The 27,207-nt window shown below is 45.7% G+C and overlaps 1 protein-coding gene across 5 annotated transcripts in view; it reads right to left on the bottom strand.

Moving 5' to 3' along the window:
* The window catches only part of nras (NRAS proto-oncogene, GTPase), a 61,972-nt gene extending 35,192 nt beyond the window's left edge, over nt 1-26,780 (bottom strand). The window contains exons 1-4 of one of the 5 annotated variants that reach the window (XM_072563386.1): nt 26,726-26,780; nt 6,913-7,047; nt 2,656-2,834; nt 107-266 (exon numbers count right to left, since the gene is read on the bottom strand). In XM_072563386.1, the coding sequence (XP_072419487.1) occupies nt 107-266; nt 2,656-2,834; nt 6,913-7,023 (450 nt within the window). In that variant the 5' untranslated portion in view covers nt 7,024-7,047; nt 26,726-26,780. Of the gene's footprint in view, nt 1-106; nt 267-2,655; nt 2,835-6,912; nt 7,048-21,459; nt 21,480-21,565; nt 22,027-26,433; nt 26,562-26,725 lie in introns of those variants that run through there. The other 4 variants (XM_072563385.1, XM_072563387.1, XM_072563389.1 and 1 more) reach the window with 4 other exon arrangements.
* Between the last annotated feature and the right edge of the window lie 427 nt (nt 26,781-27,207).

Raw genomic sequence — 27,207 nt, forward strand, 5'->3', positions numbered from 1 at the left:
TCAACTTCATCTTAACTAAAACAAAAAACTGAGAATCAAAATAAATTTGTTCACCTGTGACTTTAGCATTAGGTTTCTTTTCCCAGCACTCTCCAATTTATCTTACCTGTCTCGTTTTTGCTGAGGTTTCTATGAAAGGTATTCCATAACTCCTAGCTAGCTCCTGTGCTTGTTTCGTATCCACTGTCCGGGCAGGTAGATCACATTTGTTCCCTACCAAAACCATGGGAACATCTTCAGAATCCTTTACTCGTTTAATCTGTTCTCTGAAAGAAAATCATTTTCATCTTGGTACTTAAGTCTGAATAAACAATTCTCATCCTTGACTATACACAGTAAAACCACTGTCCACCACAAAAAGATTCCACTATATCTTACATCAAATTAGACTCAAGCCAAATTATATGCCTAAAAGCATATCTCTTTCATTGCAATAGTTTAAACAATTTAGTAACAGTTTCAACAGTAGACCTACAGCCTTTGCTGAAGTGACTGTTCACAGCAGCCTTTGCTGTAGTGAAACTATAAGGAAAAATAAGAGAAGGATTTGCTTAGGAAACACGATGGAAGTTCAGTCAGAGATCAGGAGATACTGCACAGTCGCATTTTAGTACACTGGGCTAAAACAGCTCTAAATCAAACATAGATGAGTATTAAGTTACAGATTGTAAGCAATGGAAAGGTAGAAGAATGCAATAGCGAAGAACATTAAATGTAACTGTATAAAATTGGAAGAAACTATCGAAGAACTGTGGTCATTTACAAAGCTGATTTTGACCACAGCAATAACAGCAGTGTGGGCAGAATAGAAGCCAGATTAAGTGATTCACAAAGCTGGTGGCAGTCACAATTGAGAACTTGAGATAGAAAGAGCAGCTCGAACATAAGGTAACGATACAACGTCGCAATGGGTCAAATGTCTTCTTCCCAACAAAAATACACACAAAGCAATAGCAACAGTTCTGACAATAAAGAAAGAGTCTGCAAAGAAGAAACCTGTAACAATATCAGGGTTTACGCTAAATGGAGTAGTTGAGCATAAGAGTGGAGGCTATGTCAAAAATGCAGGAAACGGGACACTTACAGACCTGAAGTTGGATGTGAATGCAACTATAAAATGATAAAGGGTCAGGTTATGAGAATGCTACTGGGTCAAGGAAGAGGAAGAATGGCCGGGAGGAAAAGGAGAGCATTTATTTGATTCATTCATCCCTTCTCTCTATGTATGGAGTTACAATGACATTGAAGCCACATTTTGAGATTTAACTCCATAGATATATCCTAACATGCTCCTGATAAAACACAACAGGCATGAGTCAGTACTGCATTAACCTTCAGCTGTTTTTAACTGATTATATAATGAAATTTCAAGATTTTTCCTTTCTCAGGACAAATTAATTACCCAAGCTGGTTAGCGGTGGTAAGTTAAAATACATCTGCTTCTCATCTTACCTCAAGGGTCTGGTGTGGGTAAGTTAGAAGATCAAGCACAACAGAGGACTTTTTTTAGTCAGATTCAGCACTTAATTTATTGTATTAAAGCAAAATATTTTAATCTAGTCACAGTAACTGAAACATGGGAAATGCCATTTAGACCAAGTCACCTCGACCACTATGTACTTCTACACATCATTCTTAACTATATTTATCCAACTGACATTTAACCTTCATCCAGCATATTAAACTTTCTCTTCAACATACAGTTTCTGGACCTTTAGTTCAGACTTAACATCTCAAACAATCTGCTTCTACCTAATGTAATGAAAAATGCTTGCGTTCAGGTCTTTCTTTGCATTAGCAGAATCCCAGATATACATTCTCTAAAGCCTATTTTAGTTCAGAGTAGAATTGTATTGCTTTCTTCTTAAAAAAAACTAAATGCATTTCATTCACAAGCAATAAATTAATCTGTCACTTTGTGATCCATTTCTTGATAGTAGCCTCAGAAATGTATGTTAATATTCTAAAGAGTCAACCATAGGTTACTATTTTATCAAATGCATCCAGACTTGTTTCCAAGTCACAGATATACATAGCTAACAGTAAAGGTCCTTTCGACTTCCTACTTCAAAAACTTCTCTGCTGTCCTACATACTAATGTTCCCTCTAAGCTGCACAGCTACGCAGCTGCTCAGAGGTCCTGCGCATTCTAACTGGAGTGTGAACACATCAACTTCTACATGTGGAGGTTCACACAGCAGGGAAAAAGAACAAAAAGGGAAGGATTATAGCTACTCAGCCCTTTTTCCTTCTAACTAAATTGTATTCTTGTTTCCACTTAATTCCCCACCCCATTATCTTCATTAGTCTCCTGTGTGGTACTTTATTAAAGATTTTCTTAAAACCCATGGACACCACCACTACACACATCCAATTACCATGTCTAGTACATACTCTCACTCAACAGAAACTTTCCATGGTAGGGCCATGGAAATTTCCTAATATATTAGAATCCTAGAATATAAGAAATTAGGTTCAGGGACCTCAACTTCCTAACCAGTGTATCTAAAATTTACACATCTCAGTCTAAAAGGAAAGATTCACAAGATGTGTTTACTGACATCTGCAATTGACGAAAAACTGAAGCAAATTCACACGGCCCTGGCTGTCAATCTCTCAAAAACAACAGAAAGGTGAAGATTTAGAGAAACCTACCTGTACAAGTGAACATCTGCGAAAGATTTATTATTATTTATGGCAAATACACAGAGGAATCCTTCTCCTGTCCTCATGTACTGATCCCTCATAGCGCTATATTCTTCTTGACCTGCCGTATCCAGAATGTCTAATAAACACGTTTCACCATCAATCACTACCTGCTTCCTATAGGAATCCTGAGGGAGAAACAGACAATAATTAACTTTGAAAAGATTACATTACTAAATATCTAACTGCATAATCAAGAATCAAAATATCTAATTTATATATACTTGTTTGAATTGTATTCCTGAATTTGAAAGATGGATTAGATGACAAAGACATGGACAAATCTGGAAGGACAAAATGACACAGACAAGACAAAAAACATCATGGGAGAATCTTTAAAACCCTATTGCTTCTACTGAATACAATACTAAGCGATGACATTGTCATATGGAGAGTCCACCAACAAGTGCACAATGTACGAACCTCCCTTCTAATTCATGCAAATGTACCCATTAAAATTCTTTTTGTGGAATTATTTGGAAGTTTGACTTATTGCAAACAATTTACAGAACCACTGTGGACTCTTCAAAGCCATTTCTTCTAAGTCCAACAAGAAAGTATGTAGTACAATCCTGGTTCTAAACAATAAATGATTAGATTCCTTACAGTATGGAAAACAGGACCTTCAATCCAACAAGTCCACTCTGACCCTCTGAAGAGTAACCCACCCAGATCAATTTCCCTCTGAATAATGCACCTAACACCACAGACAATTTAGATTGACCAATTCACCTGACCTGCACACCTTTGGACTGTGGGAGGAAACCGGAGCACCCGGAGGAAACCCACGCAGACACGAAGAATGTGCAAACTCCAAACAGACAATCGCCCAAAGCTGGAATCGAACCTGGGTCTCTGGTGCTGTGAGGCAGCAGTGCTAACCACTTAGCCACCGTGCCTCTGCAGTCAATAAACTACTGGAAGCTAAGAGATCATTTAATGGCCAACAATAAAGATTTAAACTGAAGGAGAATCTCAGCAAGTCAGGCAGCATCTGTAGAGAGTGAAAACAGAGTCAACAGTGACCCTTCTTCAGGACTCAAGAGTTAGTTTATAATCAGGATCGATAGTGAAAAATAATACTGGATGGAATTACAATCAAATTGAAGTAAAACTGAGCTCACAAGTGGTGCAAAAACAGTCTCATCAACACACAATAATCTTATATTCAACTGTAGAACAGAAAACGCCACAAAAAGTCAACAGGTCCAGTAGCATCTATGGAGAGGGCAACAGAATTGATGCTTCAGTTTAAGACATTTCATCAGAACTGGACAAAGACGTTTTACAGGTTTTATGCAAGTACAGAGAGATGGTGATGTCATGGTTCTTCAGAAAGAGAAAAGGGAAGAATCCATACACTATAGACTAACCGACCTTAAATCAATAATAGGAAGAAGATTATGTCTACAGACAGAAGACTATGATGACTGTAAACACTTAAAAAGTTAACCAGGCAGTGAATTTGCAGAAATGTTATACTTCACTAATTTTATCAAAAGCCTTCAATGAAATTATTAAATAAATCAAACTGAATACAGCAGAGGGATCCATTTGGACATGAAGGTAACACTAATTACATTGGGATGTTCACTGTGATTCAGTGGCTGGACTCCTCACTTGAGTTAGAAGGCTTGGTTCAAATATTACTTTAAAAGCACAAAACTTCAGACTGGCATCAGCAGTGCAATTTTTCTTTTCCATTCACGCATGGGATGTGTGGATCGCTCAGGGGACCAGCATTGATTAGCCATTGCTGTGGGTCTGGAGTTGCATACAGGTCAGACCAATAAGGATGTCAACTTCCTTCCCCAGAGGATTTTACTGAACTACATAGATATATTCCCAAAGACTGCTTCATGTTTAAAATTAGATGCTCAATTCCAGATTTTTACTGAATTCCACTTCACCATCAGGGATGGCAGAATTCAACCATGGTCCTCAAAACATTTCCTGGATTTCTGAATTAACAGTCTGGTGACAATACATTAGGCCATCACTTCCTCTCTGGAGATGTGTCAAGGGGGTTTTGGTAAATTTCTGAAGATTTTGTAGATAGTACACACTGCTCCTACTGAGCAGTGGTAGAGGAATTGAATGCTTGTGGATATAGTGCTATACAAATGGCTGCTTTGTCACGAATATCGTCAGGCTTCGAGCATTGTACAGTCATCCAGACAAGTGGAGAGTATTCCATCACACTCCTGACATGTGCCTTGTAGAGGACTCATTTCTTATGGGCAGGCTTTGGAGGCAGAGTTACACACTTCAGAATTCCTAGCCTATGAGCTTTTCTTGAAGCTATTGTATTTAGAAGGCTGGTCTCAGATCAATTTCTGGTCAATTGTAACTCTCAGACTGAGAACGAGGAATTCATTGATGGTCATGCCATTGTCCCTCAACATTCAATGGTTATATTCACTCTTGCTGGCCATTATATGGCACTTGTAAGGGTGAACACTACTCACCATTTGTCAGCTCAAACCTGGGTACTGTCTAGATCCGCTGCATTCAGATATTGTCTGTTTCATTATCTAAAGAGTTACAAGTGGTGCTGAACATTATGTAATTATCAGCAAATATCCATACATCTGACCTTATGTATAGAGTGAACACCACAGTGGCTTAGAGTCTAGGGGTGTACAGCATGGAAATAGACACTTTGGTCCAACTTGTCTATGCCGACCAGATATCCCAACCTAACCTCATCCCACCTGCCAGCAACCGGCCCATATCCCTCCAAACCCTTCCTATTCATATACCCATCCAGATGTATTTTAAATGTTGCAATTGTACTAGCCTCCAACACTTCCTCTAGCAGCTCATTCCATACACGTACTACCCCCTGCGTGAAAAGACTCTTTTACATCTTTCCCCTCTCACCTTAAAACCTATGCCCTCTAGTTCTAGACCCTCCCACCCCAGGGAAAAGACTTTGTCTATTTATCTTATCCATGCCCCTCATGATTTTATAAACCTCAATAAAGTCACCCCCTCAGCCTTCGATGCTCAAAGGAAAACACCCCTAGAGTATTCAACCTCTCCCTATAGCTCAAATCCTCCAACCCTGTCAACATCCTTGTAAATCCTCCCCTCCTCTCGCAAAAGTGGGTATAGTTTAATGATAGTATTTTAGGCTCAGCATGGGAGAAATTAGATATCTATTTTTGAAATCTTACTGCATGCATTTCCTATATTTTATCAGTGACTTTATAGCCAAATATTTTAGTCACCATAACAACATCAAGAAGCTAAGCAATCTGCCAATAGAAATCCTCATAAAACAACAATGTGCAAAAGATTAGACAATCTGTTTTATTAAAATAGTTGGAACATAATAATTTGTCAATCCACCCAGGGAGAATTCTATCCTCGCCAAAATGCTACCTTTTACGTCAAAAAGTGAAAATGCCACATCTAATCTGAAAGTCAACACCTTTCAAAATGCAGCTATCCTTAATAGCCACACACGCAGATGACAAGCAATATGAATTCGACTGGCACAACACAATTATAGGACAAGACAAACAGATAACAGCCAGGGAATTCCTAGAGGCATGGCATTCATCCACAGATTCAACCAATAAGCACATCGATCTGGACCCAATATACCAGCCATTGCAACGGACAGCTGGAACTGACAACCGGAAGCGGCAGATTCAAACCACTACAAATGCCGGAGGAAGGATCACACAAGCGCTTCACAGGAGACTTCCAAGCACTGAGGATGTCACCTAGACAGGGGAAGAAACATCTGCAACACAAATTCCCAGCTCGGCGAACAGAACCACAACAACGAGCACCCGAGCTATGAATCTTCTCACAAACTTTGAACACTCCTAATACTGTGCAAATTTCAATTTGAATTTTGTGAAGTCTCAGGAGCTGGACTTAGACTTGCAACTTTATGACTGACACAAGAGTTCAAAAGCATGGAGCCAAGGCTGAAACTAAAACGTTAACAAAATGCTAGGTTGTACATATCAAGATTGAAAACAATCTGAAAATTGCTTATAGTCAGAGGAGGGTTCTTTTTTGTTCTTTTGGAAATGTATAACTTTTTTTGGAATTGATAAACCTGGAATTTTTTTTAAATTGAAGAATACAGTATCATTTACAACCCAAATCATAAATACAAATCTGCCTAAATTACTATATTACTTTCAGCATTACCCCATAGCCAACTCATGGAATGAGCCCACTTACCTCAATTGTTGGATCATATTCATCCACAAAGTGGTTCTGAATCAACTGGATCGTCAAGGCACTCTTTCCTACACCACCAGCTCCGACCACTACCAGCTTATATTCCGTCATTTCAAGCTTCCCTTAGCAGCTAAACTGAGAAATGAAAAGATAAGAATATTAGGCAGAGTTATCAGTAGTAAAGTTTCAGGAAATGAAATCGGTCGATTTGCGAAACTTTCCTGCAGGGTCTATTAGAACACCACCAAGCTGAATAATTACAAACTCTGTCCTCACAAAACTTAACTGTGTTTGGGTAGTCTTGAGTTATATGTCAGCCTATTACAGGTAGTATGCTGAGAAAGCATTTGGTGACGATTTAAATATGTGAATCACAAAATTATAATGATTTCAAAAGTTAATTTGCAAAACATTGGTTTAGTCATATGCAGTTATAAAGCAATTGGCCAACTGTGACTTCTAGAACCATTAAGTAGAGTTTATGTCACATTTTAATACTGGACTAGGAAATATTGCAATGGGTCAAATTATGTTTTTAGACTCAGCCTGGTCAAATCCAATCCATCTAAAAGGTCAACAAAATGCAATAAAAATCACATGAAAACAAAATTTTAAAAGGTGTTCATTAAAATGCTTCACTGTATAAATGCTAATACAATTATCATCCTATATTGCTTCCTCAAAATTAACAAAATTGTTGCCAGGTAGCTTGTGAACATAAAAACATAAGAAACAGCAGTATTTGATCATGTGCACTCATGGGTTTGCTTCACAATTCAACATAATCACAAATGATCTTCTACCTTAAGTACATTTAGACTTATTCTCTATATTCCTTGAGAAACCAAAAAGATCTCAGCCTTAAATATATTCAAGTATGGAGCATGTACAACAGGTGGGATAGAGAATTCTAAAGATTCACAACTCTCAGAGAAGACATTTCTCATCTCAGTCCTAATTTACCAACCCCTTATCCAAAAACTTCGCCAAAGTTCTCAATTCACTAGCTGAAGGGGCAACCTTCAGAATCTTGCAGATTTTAATAAGATCATCTCTTAGTGTTCTAAATTCCGGAGATATAGGTTCAATTTACTCAGCCTCTCATCACAGGTTTCCAGGATGTGAGGGTTGTTCTTCACTGTACATCCTCTCAGGGAACTACTTCCTTTATTGGATTTGGAGACCATAACCATACACAGTACTTCAAATGTGATTTTGACAAAGCCTTCCAACAATAGCAAACCGTCCTTATTCTGGTATTCCAATCCTTTTGTGATAAAGGTTAACAGACCATTTGCTTCCAAATTGCTTGCCACACCCAAGTTATGTTCCTTGTATACGTTCACTGGAGTTTCTTTGATCACAAGCATTTGGAATCACTTTTCACTGAAACCATACGGGTACTTGAAAATGGCCACTTTTAAAATGACAAGAATTTTTACATAAAAAGTAAAAGTTGATCTATAAGCAAGCACAGAACTTCCTACCTGTAGCCCACTGTATTAAACAGAAAAACTGAGTGAGGAAAAGTTCAGCAATGCATTCTCCATCTCAAGCTATATGCACTAGAGGCTTTCTGGGGTGTTGGGTGTGTCAGACCACAGTACAATAGAAACAAATGAATCTTCATCTGATCTAATGTTAAAAATAAAAAGTACAGTTTAATTTAGTGGAGGTCAGCAACTTCCAAGTCAAGTGAGAAGTTAGGAGACAAAAATTAATAGCAATAACTTCTGGGGAATGAGGAGAAAAGATTGAAATATGCTCATATGACTACTTAAAATCACAAGATGTAAATATTTGAGGTCGCCTGAATCTCTCAACTGAATTGCTCTCAAATTACATTTGAGGTTTCAGTTATCCTCCATTCACAGAACAGGTAGAAAAACATTTACTGTTGAGTTCAACATGTGTGGATAGAACAAGGGTAAGTAAAATACAACCACACAGACATCTGATTCTTTCACATTCAATGTTCATAACCTAGTTCTTTGAACTGAATTGTACACCACAAAATCTGGCTTTCTGCACAAATCAGGCATAGTAGTCAAGATTGATTAAAAGAGAACATCTGATTTGATGTCAAAAATAAAATACACGTCCATTTAGAACTGGCAAAGATCCAGCCTGGATCCTGTTCTCAATGCAAAATCCTGCTCCCCTATGACATAGCACTACAGAAGGAAGAAAATGTCGATACAAAATTGCTTGTGCATCTTCTCTTCAGGTATTAACAAAAGCCTGATTCACTCTCAGAAAAGACAGGCTTTCCGCCTGCACTCAACTGCAATGAAGTTCTCCTGAATTGTTCTCCAAACTGTCAGAATTGTCAGTTCTCAAAACTGAACTGCCGCTGATATATTCATCTGTAAGTGGCAAGCAAACACTTTATAAATAACTACTCCAATATGCAAACTAGCACTTGATCCTTTCTTAAAAGGAAAGGAAACAGCGATATTAAGTGAGTTGATCAGACTTACCATCAACTAACTCAATTTCCCAGAACGCGATCACTTTTAGGAACAGTAAATGGCCATTCAAAATTGCCTGACACAATCATTTTCAAACAAAGACTCTAAGCTATGTAATGCATAACTAAAAGCTTCCAGAAAACATGACGCTACTGCATACATGCACCTCCAAGTTATCAAAAAGCATCTATGATCAGTAGAATGCCAAATGAGTAGTGCACAAACACAAACCCAACTTTCCAACTCCACTTATGGTAGATCCACAAGGGCCAACACAAAGCATGAACTTGACATATCTGTCTTCGATTGCACAAGCAATGAGGCTCTCTATGTCATTCAAAATAGCACAATTCTGACTGGGAAGCACAGTACTTCTTGACCCTTGACCCCCACCCCCAAATAAAATGTCAAACATATTGATAAATATGTAATGAGTATCTTATTGTAATAAATTCTCTGAAAATGTAAGAAAGCCTATTTAAACATTAGAAATACACATTTATACCCTGCCTACTCCTTTATAAGTTTTGAATTATCTCTTGCAATATGATCAGTTCTACCATTATAACAGAGACATAACCAAACCAAATCAGTCCCCCTAGCCTTGTATTCACAACGTAGTAAAATTAAACATTCAATGACCTTCAAAATTGACCCCAATGGTTCCCAATCAGATTTAGTGAATAACCAATACCAGACATCAGGTTTATAGCTTAAACAAATGAGTTAACAATTTATTAATAATGCAGTAGCTTTAGAAGAGCAAAGTTGAGCAATAAGGTAATCTAATCAATATCAAAAATTTAAACACAAATTTCTTTGATTCTAGCCCACACTCTCTCAAAGACAGACAGACAAGGGATAAATCAAAAGGGAAAAAAAAGTTGTAATCGGCCAGTTTACTTAAACAGTCTCCGCAATCCATAATTTCTCAGGTACACAGTATTGGATCCTGCCTGTTTTTTGAAGACATTGATGCATGCAAACACCTTCTAGCAGGATTCAATCAATATTCACTGAATACTTGTAACAGATTCTATTCTCTGAGCTTTCAATAAGTTGATAATGGGAAGATAGCCAAAGAGCACCCAAACCTCTGTTCTGCAGCTTTCACATCCTTTCTTCTTTACTTAAAGACAGTTCAAAAACTAATGCAAACTTTTGCTTCTGTTTGTTTTCATTCTCTTTGTTCAACTGATTGGCACCATAACTCCATTAGGCTACAATTGACATTCAACATGTGCCATCTATTTAAGCGTAAGGCCTCTCCATAGTTGAAGCTTTAACAAGAGTATTTATAATAATAACTAACTTTCAGGCCAGGCCTTACAAAAAAAAATCAGTTTTTGTTCACTCCTTAAAAAAAAACAACCTGCTACTCACAATCCAAAAGACACCTTCAATTCTCAGTTTACAGCTCCAAACCAAAACTGATAACATTTTTTAAAAATCTCAAGGCTACTTTCAGCAAATATGAAATCCTGATTTTTCTCCCTCCCTTCTGTTGTGATACTTGAGACCAAGTAGCACTGGAGTGAAATTTCAGTATAAAATAAAATGACATTCATCTACTTAAAGTATTAGGACAGATGGAGTCAGAAGCATTTTCTTTTTCATCTAATTTACTCTCCTGTCCTAACTAATGCAGACGTATAGATCCACAAGTATTGGTCACTCTCTTTTGTAATAATCTTCTGGCTTTTCTTCACGTGGGCAAGATTTTCAGTCAGGAGGGAACATCACAGCACATACGTTTCAGCAAAAACTCCCTAGAGATATTAGAAGTGCTTTGGTATTAGGAGAAAATATCAAATATCCATCTCCTGGCCAGAGTCCAAATTAGTGGCTCTAAAGTCACTCAGCATAAATAAACTAACACAGCAGAGACTGGGAGCAGTGTCTGCAGCCTGCTGTCCTCTCCTGCTCCAATATATACTACCTTTTTCAACTCAAGCAACACACATTTTCTTATTAGATCATTAAGTAAATGGAGTTGAATTTATTTAACTTTTTCAAAACAAGACTGCCAGACTTCAACTCAACTGTCTTTAGCAACAGAATACACAACCCCAAAATCTTTCAATATGACAACATCTTGAATTTTCCTGAAATGGTCTTAAGAGAGAAATGGTTTCCAGTAGATAATGACATGGCCCTGGTACACTAAGGTTACTGCAAATTTAATATCCTTGGATTTTCAATTGGCACTTGACAAAATATCTCAAATAATTAGGTGCAGTCTATAAACATTGCACCATAGAATATAAAGAGGGAAAAGCCTCCTTGACCTCACTATTATCTATTTTTCTGTTGCAAATGTGTCTTGCCCATGACAGTATTGGGAAGACTGACCACCCCATGGTTTTCAATGGAATAGAAGTCCCATTTTCATACTGAGGACACCATGTTAAATAGATTGATTTGGAACAGATCGAACAATTTACGCTGCCATTTAGCAGCAACAGAATTATATTCAAACAATCTGTAACCTCATGGTCTGGTAAACCCTAGTTCATGAGTAGGACAACAGAGCATGCCAGGAGAAACACTGGTGTTCTAAAAATTAGATGCTAATATGGCAAAGCTACACCATAGGCAACAGTACAAAAAGGACTGTGCCTCGTGATCCCACAACCAAAAGATCGGAATAAAGTTCTGCATTAAACTGTAAATGGTGAATGATTAAACAACTAATCATGAAGCAACTAATCAATGGAGAAGGCTGTTCTACAAATATTCACATCTTCAATAATGAGGGAATCCAGCACATTGGTGAAAAAGACAAAATTAACATTTACAATCAATTTTAGCCACAAGTGCCAAATGGCTAACCCATCTCTGCCATCTTCCGAGATCCTAGAATTACACAGTTGTGGATCAAAATCACACAACTCCCTTCACAAAAGCACTCAGGGTAATCTACAGCAGTTGGACTGTAGCAATTCAAGATGTCTAGCAATTCGAGATGTCTAACATTTGCCTTTCAAGGGTAATTGGACGTCATCAACAATAAGATGGTCATGCCAGTGTACTCATGGTCAATGAAAGACTTTTGAAAAACATATGTTAATGAGCATGAAACAAAGAATTAGGGTTATCAGGGTGTGCATGAACTGCGGAATTCAAATGGACTTCCCCAAATTTTGTGCAAGAACATAATTTGCTGATGTATATAGAAGTTTTGTAAGACAGCAAATCAAACACTGATGCAAAACGGTTCAGGACCGGACACATTTGAGTTGGCAGAAAGAAGTTAATGTGAAGTAATTGGCTCCAGGAACAAACAAAAGGAATGGAAGCATTATTGCAAAACCTAACGCGGCAGCTCGAAACCACAGTTAGGAGTGAACCCATTCATTTAAATGGGAAATTTAGCTTCCCAGCAGCCCCCACCCCCGATTCCTGAAGGCTCCCTATAATAGGTTCAGGCAGCGGTAAACAAAGGGTAACTGAAACGATACAGGGGTCATCCTGGGTAACTGAAACGATACAGGGGTCCTGTATAACACAATGATATTTATACAATCTATCAAGTAAGTTGGTGCTTACAGCATTGATGCAACAGAACTATACTGGAAAGAAAACAAAGATTTAAGGCACTAGGATTATAGGCACTGGGTCAGAGAATGCTACGAGAAGATATATTTATTTTAAATGTATGAAAGACCTGAGGGAGTGGTTAAACACAATTTCCATTAGTGGAGTAAAGACGATGACAATTTTAAGTAATCAAAATTATAGAAACAATAGAGATATTTATTTCTCCCGAGAGCTGTTGCAGCATGGAATGTTTTCACAGGGATTAGCTATAGTCATTGGATGGGTGAACAACTACTTGAAAAAGTTACAGAGTCAGAAAGAGATGTAAGTATATGGAACTAATTTTGGATTAATTGAGCAAAGAACCAGCATAGACATGGCAGTCTAGACGCTGCTCTTTTGTAAATATCTAAAAGAACAAAGAACAGTACAGCACAGGAAAAGACCCTTCTAGCCCATCAAACCTGTGCAACACACGAAGCCTTTCGAAATTAAAAACCTTTTGCCTCTACTTAATCCGTATCCCTCTATTCCTTATCTATTCATTGATCTGTCAAAATGCCTCTTAAGCGCTGCTATTGTATCTGCTTCCACCACATCTTCTAGAAGTGCATTCCAGGCACTTACCACCTGTGTGAAAAACTTGCCTTTTACATCTCCTTCAAACTATTCTCTTTTTACCTTAAATCTATGTGCTCCAGTAACTGACATTTCTATCCTGGGAAAACGACTCCAACTACCATTGTATCCATTCCTCTTCTATCAGGTCTTCGTCAAGTAACCTGCAACTTATTGACTAGTTTACTAATAAAAATACAGAGATTTGGCTCCAGAATAAACCACAATCGCTTTGGCAAATACTGCAATTTATCTATAAAACAAGATGAGTATTTCTTGACAAAAGAGCATAATTTTTTTTAAGATCACTATATTACTATTTTAGAAGCATAATGGTTACTTTGTATTAGTTATCAAAGGCATTTACTTCGAAAGGTAAACAACATCTCAATAGATATTTCACTTGCTTTAGCTCTAGACAAGGCTTCTCATAGTTGAAGTAGTAGCCAAATTCCTGTAACATGGCACGTACCTGCTCAATGGTTGCCTGTACAGCCAATTTATGAGGAACCTCAAGCAGGATTGTATGCACAACACGCTAGATGGGAATTATAGGAAAGCCATAGGGCTAACAAAAGAATGAAAGGGATAACCCTACATCATCAATTAAGCAAATCTAAGACAGCTTCAATGACACTGCCAAATACTGATGTGAAAGGAGACATTTTTGCAAGTGGTTGTTTTGATAATGTTATAATTTACATTAGTGTCACTACTTCAAACAATTCTTGTAATGAAAATATTTTCATTGTTTGGAGATTGAAGATAAGATAAGCAGTTAGCCCTATAGCTTTCCTGTAATTCCCATCTTGGGTGTTGTGCCTACAACCCTGCTTGAGGTTCCTCAAATTGGCTATGCAGGCAACTGTTAGGCAGGTATGTACCATGATACAGGAACTTGGCTGCTACTTTCTGAGTACAAGAAAATAATTCAAATGTTAATAATGTCACATTTCTAATCCTAATTAATCAATGTAATCACAAGGCAACAGCAGATTCAGTCCGTGGTGCTTTAATTGTTAAGGCAACACCTGGGAACTGCAGGGAGAAAGTGAGGACTGCAGATCAGAGTTGAGTGTGTGGTGTTGGAAAAGCACAGCAGGTCAGGCAGCACCCTGAGGAGCAGGAGAATTGACGTATTGGGCATAAGCCTTCATGAGGAATGAGGCTTGTAGGCTGGCGGCGGCGGCAGCGGGTGGAGGAGGAGCTGACGCTGGTGGGGAAGGTAGCTGAGAAAATACTTAGATGAAGGTGATAGGTCAGAGGGGAGGGTGGAGCGGATAGACGGGAAAGGTGATGGACAGGTCAGGAGGGCAGTGCCGAGTTGGAGGCTTGGGATTGGCATAATGTGGGGGGGAGGGGAAAAGGAAATTTGATATCCACATTGATCCAGTGTGGTTGCAGGGTGCCAGGAGGAATATGAGGTGTTCTTCCTCCAGGCGTAGGCTGGTAAGGGTTTGGTGATAGCCCAGGACCTGCATGTCCTTGACGAAGTGGGAGGGAGAGTTGAAGTGTTCAGCCACAGGGTGGTGGGGTTTGTTGGTGTGAGTGTCAATTCTCCTGCTCCTCGCATGCTGACTGCCCTGCTGTGCTTTTCCAGCACATCACACTTAACTCTGGAATCTGCAGGGTTGAGCTCAAAAATCCTCTCCTTAATGGTTTCAGAGACAAATTTGCAATCTACCTAGGCACTTTGTGTATGGAGGCATATCATTTCAGATGGAAAAAGATGTATTAAGGAATCTGAAAGAACTCTATGTCAAGAACTGCATGATCCATGCCATCGGCCAAGCAATGAACATAATCATGATATGCTGCCTGAAACTAGAAGACAAAAGAAACCGTTATTCATACTCGCCTATAGATCAAGCAACGTGATACCAGTGCAGATGTTTGTCTGCTCAAAATATACATCAAAGTCAGGAGGATTTTGACAGACTGAGTGTTTGGGCAAGTCTGCAGCAGATGGAATATAACATGGAAAAATGAGATTTCCATAAGAGATTGGAAGTTGCACATGTGAAATGGGACTTGGGTGTCTTAGTCAGCAAGCCACTGAAAGCGGACATGGAGGTACAATGAGCTATTAGCAAGGCTAATGGAATGTCAACCTTTTTTAATGAGGATATGTACAGGAGTAGTGGAAGTGTTTCTTGGAACTTAGTTAGATTCCACTTGGGAGTAGTCTATGCAATTTTGGTTTATTTTCAAGTATTATTACCATAGAAGGAATGCAACAAAGGTTCACCAGACTTGTTCCTGGGATGGTGAGACTGTACTATGCAGGGATATTGGGCAAATAGTCCTGCACTCACTAGAGTTTGGAAGAATGAGAGGTGATTTCATTGAAATCAGCAAAGTACTTACAGGGATAGACAGTAGATGTCAGTGAACTGTTTCGCCTGGCTGGAGAGTCTAGGACCATGGGGCACAAGATGCCTTTCAGGACAGAGATTAGTGAACAGTGGGGACAAGTACTGCTCCTTACAGTATTCCATTAGCCAGTTTGCCAATGTCAGAATGGTCCACTTATTCCAGTGTTCTGTCAGGTCACTCATCCTGATAACCAAGCCAATACCTCCTACATCACATGTTTTGATTTTGCTGACTCACCTGCAGTGGGGGGACCTTATCAAAAGCTCCTCAAAATCCAAATACAAAATGTCCCTTTACCAATTGCGTTGGCAGCACCCTCAAAAACTAAGTCTGTCAAACAATTTTCCACTGTCAAATGGTGACTATGCACAAGCAATCATTTTTATCCAAGTGACTACTTATCGCATCTTTTAGCTTGAAGCATTTTCTTTCTTATGGACATAAGACTTATCTTTCTGCAGTACCTATTTTTTAAACCCTCACTGCTTTTGTGGGGTAATATTTGCAAGCTACCAATCTGTAGGAATCATTCGAGCATCTATGGAATTTTGGAAAACAATCAATGTAACACTCTGGTATGTAGACCATTAGATCATGTGGAATTATCAACTGCAACATTGCACCATCTTGCAGACTGAGGAAATGTAGAAAACTTTTAAAAGAAGGCTGTCCCCACACATGAATTCCCTGGCCCCATAAACCATCCTTCCCCAAGCCTGTACATGGTCAGTACTCCAGCAGCAATCTATAAAAGAACTCCACTCTCACTCTGCAGTTTAAGTAAACAGAAACATTTTTCTTTCTTTGTTCAATTAAAACCTACTAATGAAAGCTGAATATAATTTTTAGTTAACTTGATCACAATTTTTTTTACGAACAGACCAAAGCAAAGCAAAGCAAAGCAAAAGAAACTGAAGACAACGAAAAACTTGCTGCACTTACATCATGAGCTGATATCATAATACTAAGTATTTCTAAACAAGAAGCATTAATGAACTATTGCAAGTTACAAACACCACCATACTAGCTGCAGGTTCAAACAGCTGTAACTAACTCCAATTCCAGTATTCAGTCGGTTCAATGGCTTCTCTAACACCTTGATATGGTACAACCCAATGTGTCATGTAATGGGACCCCTGTAACATGCACCAAGGAACAATTAAGTTGAAGTTAAGTACTATAAACCACTACATGCTTACTCTAATTCTCAAGTCATACCACGGAGAGGTAATGCCAAATACAGGCCAGTGGAAGGAGCAAAAACTGGTCAGCTTTTAAACAAGACAGACTTATAATTATATAGTGCATTTCACAACCAACAGTTACAGCCAACCAAGTACTTTTTAAGTGTAGTAACATGTAGATACTCAAACAGGTTGATTGAAATGTTATAAAATGTCTGGGATAAATGAGGCTTGAACGCAGACACTACCACTGCATTACAACAGCCCTAAAGTGAAAGTAGTGGCACGTCTATTCCCATGCTGTCCCAAACAGTTTATATGAACACTTTGGTTTAGCGGATTGGAGAAAGGCACTCACTGAAATTTGATACAGGCATTTTAGAACAAAGTCACAACGCCAACCAGCCCATAAGAATCCATTCCAACTCATCACCCTATTTAGTAGACAAGTACTTTAACCCACCAAGCTACAGCTCCAGATGGTCCATTAGAACTCACTCTTATTCATCATCCTCCAAGGAATCACAGAGCAGGTCTATCAGCATTTTGAAGCCAGCACATGCAAGAAAGGCTTGCACGGAGACCTTCGATGATAAAACTTCACTGATGTAGTGCCAGAAATAGAAAAGGCCAGTTCACTATGACAGGTTTCCTATTTTACTTCGAGGAATTACAAGTATTACTGTGCTTAAGCAAACGCCCAGATTAAGCTTGCATTTAGCACAGAATGGCCAAATAAGACATCCATTCAAACAAAAGGTACTATTAGATGCATGCTTCTCGGTCAGTGAAATGAGCAGCTATCATTGAGTTTAGTTCCCCTGCCTCCTACAATACCAGTTAAGTATGTGCACCATTGGACATGGGAGGATGACAGGATTAGATGCGGCCATAAAACATTCCTGATGAAGGGCTCATGCCCGAAACGTCAACTCTCCTGCTCGACCTGCTGTGTTTTTTCAGCACCACACATTTCTGCCATAACACCTCTATCAACTGAATAGCATATAAGACTCTCTAACCAACTTCACAAAAAATTACCGTCAACGAGGAATTTTAAGTGAAATGAGACTGACGGCCCTTGAAATCAAGGCAACATTTGATGGAATATGCAAAACTGAAGTTAAAAGAAATGAGGAAAGTTCTCCACCAGCTAGAGTCAAACTGAGTGTAATGTAAAAGGTTTGCAGTCAACATACCATTTTTTTAAAACATAAACTATTTCTAGCATGGCTACACACTAGCAGTTCTTTAAACAGGCTGGACTTGCTTGCAAACTCTTCAAGTTGCCACAAGGCAGTGAGAGAGTGTGGATTATGATTCTTGGTGGATAATTATCTTAGCACCAGTGAAATTTGAATTCAAGATCTCATTAAGGTAGGGTCCCAAGCCAAGTTAACCCAACTTTGAATGCTTCATTGAACTCACTTCCACCTTAAGTTCAGAAGTGGCAATATTCACTAAAAATTAACTACTTAGTTCTGATCACAACTCTTCAGACAATGATGCAGGCCACAACTATATACAATAAGGCATGGACACAGCTTTGAAACCCACAACTGTACTCAGGAGAGAAGCAAGCAGACACATGGGAAAAACCACATGTTCAACATCTCATCAATGTTATAAACCCATCCTGACTTAGAATAATATCACTGTTCCTTCATGTTCGTTGGATCATAATTCTGGAACTTAATACAAACAGCATTCAAGACATAATACTTCACAGAGATAGCATCAGTTCAAGGCAACGGTTCATCAGCTTCTAAATGCATTTCGAGATGGAATAAATGCTGGCTTTGCTAGTGACCTCCACATCCCATTAATGAATTGCTTTTTAAAAAAAAGCATGTGTTCAGGCCTATACCTCATCTGTCACAAAGCCATGTTGACTATCCCTCATCAGTCCTTGCCTTCCCAAACACATGAGGTGGTAGTGAGGACTGCAAATACTGGAAAGTCAGAATCGATAAAGTGTGGAGCTGGAAAAAGCACAGCAGGTGAAGCAGCATAAGAGCAGGACAGTCGACATTTCGGGCAGCACTCTTCATCAGGTCTGGGGAGGAGAATGGGGGCTAAGGAATAAATAGAGGAAGAGGGTGGGGCTGGAGAAAATGTAGGTAGGATGGCGATAGGTAAATGCAGGTAAGAGGTGAATGGGATTGGTCAGTGGGAAGGATGGAGCAGATAGGTGGGAAGGATGGAGCAGATAGGTGGGAAGGAAGATGGACAGGTTAGATTGGGTCAAGGGGGCAGAGTGGAAAGGGAGGGCTGAACCTGGAAAGATGTGTGCCCGCGCGCATTCGTGCACAGGTGGGGGGTAGGATTTGGAAACTGGTGAATTCAATGTTGAGGCCATAAGATTGCAAGCTCCTGAGGTGGAAGATGAGATGTCATTCCTCCAGTTTATGTATGGTCTTATTTTAACAGTAGAAGTGGCCCAGGATGGACATGTCGTTGAAGAAGTGGGAGGAGTTGAAATAGCCGGCAACCAGGAGGTGGGGTTAATTGGAGCGTGCGAACCAAGTAAGTGTAGACCCTGTCTCTCAGAATCCCCTCTGACAATTTACCCACCACTGATATCAGGCTCACTGGTCTTTAGTTCCCTGGCTTTTCTTTACCATCTTTCTTAAACAATGGCACATTCACCACCCTCCAAGCTTCCAACACTTTGTCCACTGCTATCACAGCAAAAGGACTGGCAATCATGTCCCTAGTTTCCCACAAAGTTCTGGGATACTACTTAGCTCTTCAAGTTCTCTAGCTTCCAAATCCTTCTCCACAGTAAATACTGATGCAAAATGCTCATTTAGTATCTTAGCTGTCTCCTGTAGTTCCACACATAGATGGCCTTGTTGATCTTTAAGAGGCCCTATCCTCTCCCTAGTTACTCTTTTGCTCTTACTGTATTTGTAGAATCTCTTTGGATTCTCCTTCACCTATTTGCAAAAGCTATCTCATGTCACCTTTTTGCCCTCCTGATTTCTCTCGAACATACTTCTGCTGCCCTTATACTCAAGGGATTCATTGATCAGAGGTGTCTATTCCTATCATATGCTGCCTCCTTTTTCTTGAGGATTGTCTCAATTTCTCTAGTCATCCAGTATTCCCTACACCTATCAGTCTTACCCTTCACAATAATTGGAATACTGCCTCTGGACTTCTCATTTTTGAAGGCACAGATTAACAAGGATGTTGGCAGGGTTGGAGGGCTTGAGCCATACAGGGAGGCTGAACAGCCTGGAGCTATTTTCCCTTGAGTGTCAGAAGCTGAGGGGTGACCTTATAGAAGTTTATAGAATTATGGATGGCATGGAGAGAGTGAAAGGGTCTTTTTCCTAGGGTAAGGGAGTCCAAAACTAGAAGGCAAAGGTTTAAGGTGAGAGGGGAAAGGTATAAAAGGAAACTAGGATGCAACATTTTCATGCAGAGGGTGGTGCATATATGGAATGAGCTGACAGAGCGAATGGTGGAGGCGAGTACAATTACAATATTTAAAAGGCATCTGGATCGGTACATGAATAGGAAGGGTTTAGAGGGTTATGGGACTAAAATGACTGGTGATATCTGGTCAGCATGGACCTACTGGACCGGAGAGTATGTTACCATGCTATACAACTCTATGATTATAACACTATGGTATCTCTCACCAGCCTCATCTCTAAACCGTTCATTTCCTGCTGGAACTTTTACAATCGATTTATCTCAATACCTTATACACCAATTTCACCAGGCATGAACTGCATCATAGAAAATAGGACAGTGGGCTGTTCAGTCCTTAGATGCTGCTCTGCCATTCAATATGATCATTCAATTCAGTACCCTATTCCTGCTTTCCCTCCATATGCCTTTAGTCTACACAACCATATCTAATGCGTTCTTGAAAACAATCAATGTTTTGGCCTATGGGCGACACGGTGGCACAGTGGTTAGCACTGCTGCCTCACATCGCCAGAGACCCGGGTTCAATTCCCGCCTCAGGCAACTGACTGTATGGAGTTTACACGTTCTCCCCGTGTCTGCGTGGGTTTCCTCCGGGTGCTCCGGTTTCCTCCCACAGTCCAAAGATGTGCAGGTCAGGATGGATTGGCCATGCTAAATTGCCCATAGTGTTAGGTGCAGGGGTATGGGTGGGTTGCGCTTCGCCAGGTCGGTGTGGACTTGTTGGGCTGAAGGGCCTGTTTCCACACTGTAATCTAATCAAATCTTGGCCTCAACCACTTTCTATAGCAGAGAATTCAGCCCAGAGCACTGCCCTCAACCACTTTCTATAGCAGAGAATTCAGCCCAGAGCACTGCTCTCCACAAACATGTATCCAAATTCTAGAACATCCTACTTTCCAAAAGTAAAACCCAACTTTTAATGTGTCTCATGCTCATTGATCTACAGTCCATATGCCAAGATATCTCCATCCCAGTTGACAGTCCACCGGCTGGGGTCCACCTCCCCTGCAATCCACTTGCCAGATATCCCAATCCTTAGTTCTGTAGTCCATCTTCCAGGCTATCATCATCCAGGGCTTGGAGCGATAGAGATGTATAACATGGAAACAGACCCTTTGGTCCAACTCATCCATGCCGATCAGACATCCTAACTAATCTTGTCCTATTTTCAAGCACTGGACCCATATCCTCTAACCCCTTTCTATTCATATACATATCCAGATGCCTTTTAAGTGTTGCAATTGTACAAAGCTCTGCCACTTCCACTGGTAGCTCATTGCTTAGTGTTTGCCCTCACCCTTCCTCACTCTCCCCACTCCATTCTCTCACTGCCACCTGACTCTGCCGCACTTCCTTCCCCTAATAGGCATTCTTCTCACGCAACAACTTCACTCATCACAGCACACAACTCCTCAGGTCTCCCATCCTAGCACCCTGTCACTCTTAACACCCATCTCCTCACTCATTATTTTCAACTCCCCACAACCCTGTTTTCCACCTTTGCTTAGATCCAACTTTCACTCGCCACAACCCCCACCCAACCCTAATGTATTCCGACACATGCCCCCTCGCCCTCACGTCCCTCCGCCCTCGCCCTCAATCCCCTCCCCTCGCCACCCCTCACCCGGCCCCCTCACACCCCGTCCCCATTCCCCCTCACTCCTCGCCCGGCCCCCTCACACCCCGTCCCCATTCCCCCTCACTCCTCGCCCGGACCCCTCACAACCTGTCCCCATTCCCCCTCACCCCCACTTCCCTGCCTCCCCCCACCCATTCCCCCTCACCCCCACTTGCCCGCCTCCACCCCCACCCCCAATCCATTCCCCCACCCCCTCCCCCCACTTGCCCGCCCCCCTACCCCCCCACTTCCCCGACCCCACTCCCCCCACCCCACGACTTCCCCGCCCCCCTACCCCCCACTTCCCCGCCCCCACTCCCCCATCCCCTACCCCCCCTCTTCCCCGCCCCCACTCCCCCATCCCCTACCCCCCCACTTCCCCGTCCCCCCCCTCCACCCACCCTACCACTTCCCCACCCCCACTCCACTTCCCCGTCCCCCCTCCACCTACCCCACCACTTCCACGCCCCCACTCCCCCCACCCCACCACATCCCCGCCCCTCTACCCAACTACCCCGCCCCCACTCCCCCCACCCCACCCTCACCCTCACCCGCCCCCCTCACCCTCAACCCCCGCCCCCTCACCCGCCCACTCACCCTCACTCCCTCACCCACCCCCTCACCCCCCGCCCCCTCACCCCCCGCCCCTTCACCCGCCCAATCACCGTCTCCCCGCCCCTTCACCCGCCCAATAACCCTCTCCCCCCACCCCCTCACCCGCCCAATAACCCTCTCCCCCCACCCCCTCACCCGCCCAATAACCCTCTCCCCCCACCCCCTCACCCGCCCAATAACCCTCTCCCCCCACCCCCTCACCCGCCCAATAACCCTCTCCCCCCACCCCCTCACCCGCCCAATAACCCTCTCCCCCCACCCCCTCACCCGCCCAATAACCCTCTCCCCCCACCCCCTCACCCGCCCAATAACCCTCTCCCCCCACCCCCTCACCCGCCCAATAACCCTCTCCCCCCACCCCCTCACCCGCCCAATAACCCTCTCCCCCCACCCCCTCACCCGCCCAATAACCCTCTCCCCCCACCCCCTCACCCGCCCAATAACCCTCTCCCCCCACCCCCTCACCCGCCCAATAACCCTCTCCCCCCACCCCCTCACCCGCCCAATAACCCTCTCCCCCCACCCCCTCACCCGCCCAATAACCCTCTCCCCCCACCCCCTCACCCGCCCAATCACCCTCACCCCCCGCCCCCTCACCCTCACCCCCCGCCCCCTCACCCTCAACCCCAGCCACCTCAACCCCCGCCCCCTCACCCTCACCCCCGCCCCCTCACCCCCTACCCTCAACCCCCGCCCCCTCTCCCTCACCCCCTCACCCGCCCCCTCACCCTCACCCCCCGCCCCCTCACACGCACCCCCCGCCGCCCCCTCACCTTCACCCCCCGACCCCTCACCCGCCCCCTCACCCTCACACTCCGCCCCCTCACCCGCCCCCTCACCCTCACACCCCGCCCCCTCACTCTCACACCCCGCCCCCTCACCCGCCCCCTCACCCTCACCCCCCGCCCCCTCACCCTCAACCCCCGCCCACTCACCCGCCCCCTCACCCCCCGCCCCCTCACCCTCCCCCGCCCCCTCACCCCTGCCCCCGCCCCCTCACCCCCCGCCCCCTCACCCGCCCCCTCACCCGCCCCCTCACCCTCACCCCCCGCCCCCTCACCCACCCCCTCACCATCACCCCCCGCCCCCTCACCCGCCCCCTCACCCTCACCCCCTGCCCTCACCCGCCCCCTCACCCGCCACCTCACCCTCACACCCCGCCCCCTCACCCGCCCCCTAACCCTCACACCCCGCCCCCTCACCCGCCCACCCAGCCCCCTCACCCTCGCACCCCGCCCCCTCACCCGCCCCCTCACCCTCACACCTCGCCCCGTCACACGCCCCCTCACCCTCACACCCCGCCCCGTCACCCGCCCCCTCACCCTCAACCCCCGCCCCCTCACCCTCACCCCCCGCCCCCTCACCCGCCCCCTCACCCTCACCCCATGCCCACTCACCCCCCACCCCCTCACCCCCCGCCCCCTCACCCTCACCCCCCGCCCCCTCACCCTCACCCCCCGCCCCCTCACCCGCCCCCTCACCCTCACCCCCCCGCCCCCTCACCCGCCCCCTCACCCTCACCCCCCGCCCCCTCACCCGCCCCCACACCCTCACCCCCCGCCCCCCCACCCCTACACCCCCCGTCCCCACACCCTTCCCCACACCCTCACCCCCCGCCCCCCCACCCTTCCCCACACCCTCACCCCCCGCCCCCTCAGCTGCCCCCTCACCCCCGCCCCCTCAGGTGCCCCCTCATCCCCCGCCCCCCACCCCCTCACCCGCCCCCTCACCCCCCCACCCGCCCCCTCACCCCCCACCTCACCCTCACCCCCCGCCCCCTCACCTGCCCCCTCACCCCCCCCGCCCCCTCACCCTCACCCCCACCCCCCGTCCCCTCACCCTCACCCTCACCCCCGTCCCCTCACCCGCCACCTCACCCTCACCCCCGTCCCCTCACCCGCCACCTCACCCTCACCCCCGTCCCCTCACCCGCCACCTCACCCTCACCCCCGTCCCCTCACCCTCACCCCCCGTCCCCTCACCCGCCACCTCACCCTCACCCCCCGTCCCCTCACCCTCACCCCCCGTCCCCTCACCCGCCACCTCACCCTCACCCCCCGTCCCCTTACCCTCACCCCCCGTCCCCTCACCCGCCACCTCACCCTCACCCCCCGTCCCCTCACCCGCCACCTCACCCTCACCCCCCGTCCCCTCACCCGCCACCTCACCCTCACCCCCCGTCCCCTCACCCTCACCCCCCGCCCCCTCACCCTCACCCCCCGCCCCCTCACCCTCACCCCCCGCCCCCTCACCCACCCCCACCCCCTCACCCGCCCCCACCACTCCCGCCCCCTCACCCGCCCCCGCCCCCTCACCCCCGCCCCCTCACCCTCACCCCCCACACCCTCACCCGCCCACCCCCTAACCCGCCCCCTCACCCTCACCCCCGACCCCCTCACCCGGCCCTCACCCTCACCCCCCGCCTCCGCCCTCTCACCCGCCCCCTCACCCTCACCCCCCCTCACCCCACCCCCTCACCCTCACCCCGCCCCCTTACCCTCACCCCCCACCCCCTCACCCTCACCCCCCCGCCCCCTCACCCACACCCACCCCCTCACCCCCACCCACCGCCACACCCTCACCCCCCACCCCCTCACCCACCGCCACACCCTCACCCCCCGCCCCCTCACCCGCACCACACCCTCACCCCCTCACCCACCCCCACACCCTCACCCCCCCGCCCCCTCACCCACCCCCACCCCTTCACCCCCCCGCCCCCACCCCCTCACCCCCCACCCCCTCACCCACCCCCACACCCTCACCCCCCCGCCCCCTCACCCACCCCCACCCCTTCACCCCCCCGCCCCCACCCCCTCACCCACCCCCACCCCCTCACCCCCTCACCCCCCACCCTCACCCCCACCCCCTCACCTTCACCCCCCCACCCCCCCTCACCCTCCCTCACCCTCCCTCACCCCCCCTCACCCCCCCACCCCCCTCACCCTCCCTCACCCCCCCACCCCCTCACCCTCCCTCACCCCCCCACCCCCCTCACCCTCCCTCACCCCCCTCACCCTCCCTCACCCCCCCACCTCCCTCACCCCCCCTCACCCCCCCACCCCCCCTCACCCTCCCTCACCCCCCCTCCCCCCTCACCCTCCCTCACCCCCACCCCCTCACCCCCCCTCACCCTCCCTCACCCCCCCTCACCCTCCCTCACCCCCACCCCCTCACCCCCCCTCACCCTCCCACCCCCCCTCACCCTCCCTCCCCCTCACCCTCCCTCACCCCCTCACCCCCCCTCACCCTCCCACCCCCCTCACCCTCCCTCCCCCTCACCCTCCCTCCCCCTCACCCTCCCTCACCCTCACCCTCACCCTCACCCCCCACCCCCTCACCCTCACCCCCCACCCCCCACCCCCTCACCCCCCACCCCCCACCCCCTCACCCCCCACCCCCCACCCCCTCACCCCCCACCCCCTCACCCCTCACCCCCCACCCCCTCACCCCCTCACCCCCCACCCCCTCACCCTCACCCCCCACCCCCTCACCTTCACCCCCCACCCCCTCACCCCCAACCCTTCACTGCCCGCCCCCTCACCCTGTCCCCCTCCCATCCCCTTCACTGTCACTCACTGATTCTACCATTCCCCCACCCCTCATTTACTCACTCACTCACTGCCACCCCCCCCTCCCCCCTGTTAGGGTCACTCACCCTCCGCTGTCTCTCCAGCCCCCGCTATCGGGCTTGGGCTCGAGCAGTGGGCAGCTCTCTGCACATGCGCACCCCTCCCCTTCGCTAACGGCCGCTCTCGCGCCTCCACCCCAACTCTCCGTGCCGAGGACAGCCGGGCCTGGAGGACCCCTCCGCCACTGAACGCCCCAGCTAACCCGCTCCCCCTTACAGGCCAGCCCCCCTCCCTCGCTGGAGCTCCGTTCCGTTCAAATATCAGCATCACCGCTGCCCTCAAACGTGGAAATTATTGTATTACAGGCAAAAAATGTACCTCGGACTGTGGGACTTTGGGATGGTCGATGTACGCAAGCGCTTTGCCCGCAGTGATGTCTGGGATCTGTAGTCTTTCAGGTTAGAGGCTTGCGTAGTGACGTCAGCCTGCTTATGGAGTTATAAATAGCCCATATAAAAGCAGGCAGTGAGTGAGCAGAGCAGTGTCAGAACAAAATAGCAACAGGAGCTGTAAGAGGCCAATTTTTATCAAGTTGTGTAATGCAGAATACACATTCTGTTGCAGCAGATCAATAATTGTGACATTCCACATTCATTTACCAGTTTCTTTTGGATTTTGACACTCTATCTGAAATACAGAAGTATCCCAACAAAAATAAAATTACTTTATCTTAATGTGATTTATTTATCATCTCAGGATATTAAACATGAGAGTTTCTGACACGATCTAAACTCAGTGCGAACTTTCTCCCAAGTATTCATTTTGTTTCTTATGCAAAGCTTTCAATTGAATCTTTGCCT

The sequence above is a fragment of the Chiloscyllium punctatum genome, chromosome 45 (genome assembly GCF_047496795.1).
Source record: "Chiloscyllium punctatum isolate Juve2018m chromosome 45, sChiPun1.3, whole genome shotgun sequence".
In the NCBI taxonomy this organism is placed as follows: domain Eukaryota; kingdom Metazoa; phylum Chordata; class Chondrichthyes; order Orectolobiformes; family Hemiscylliidae; genus Chiloscyllium; species Chiloscyllium punctatum.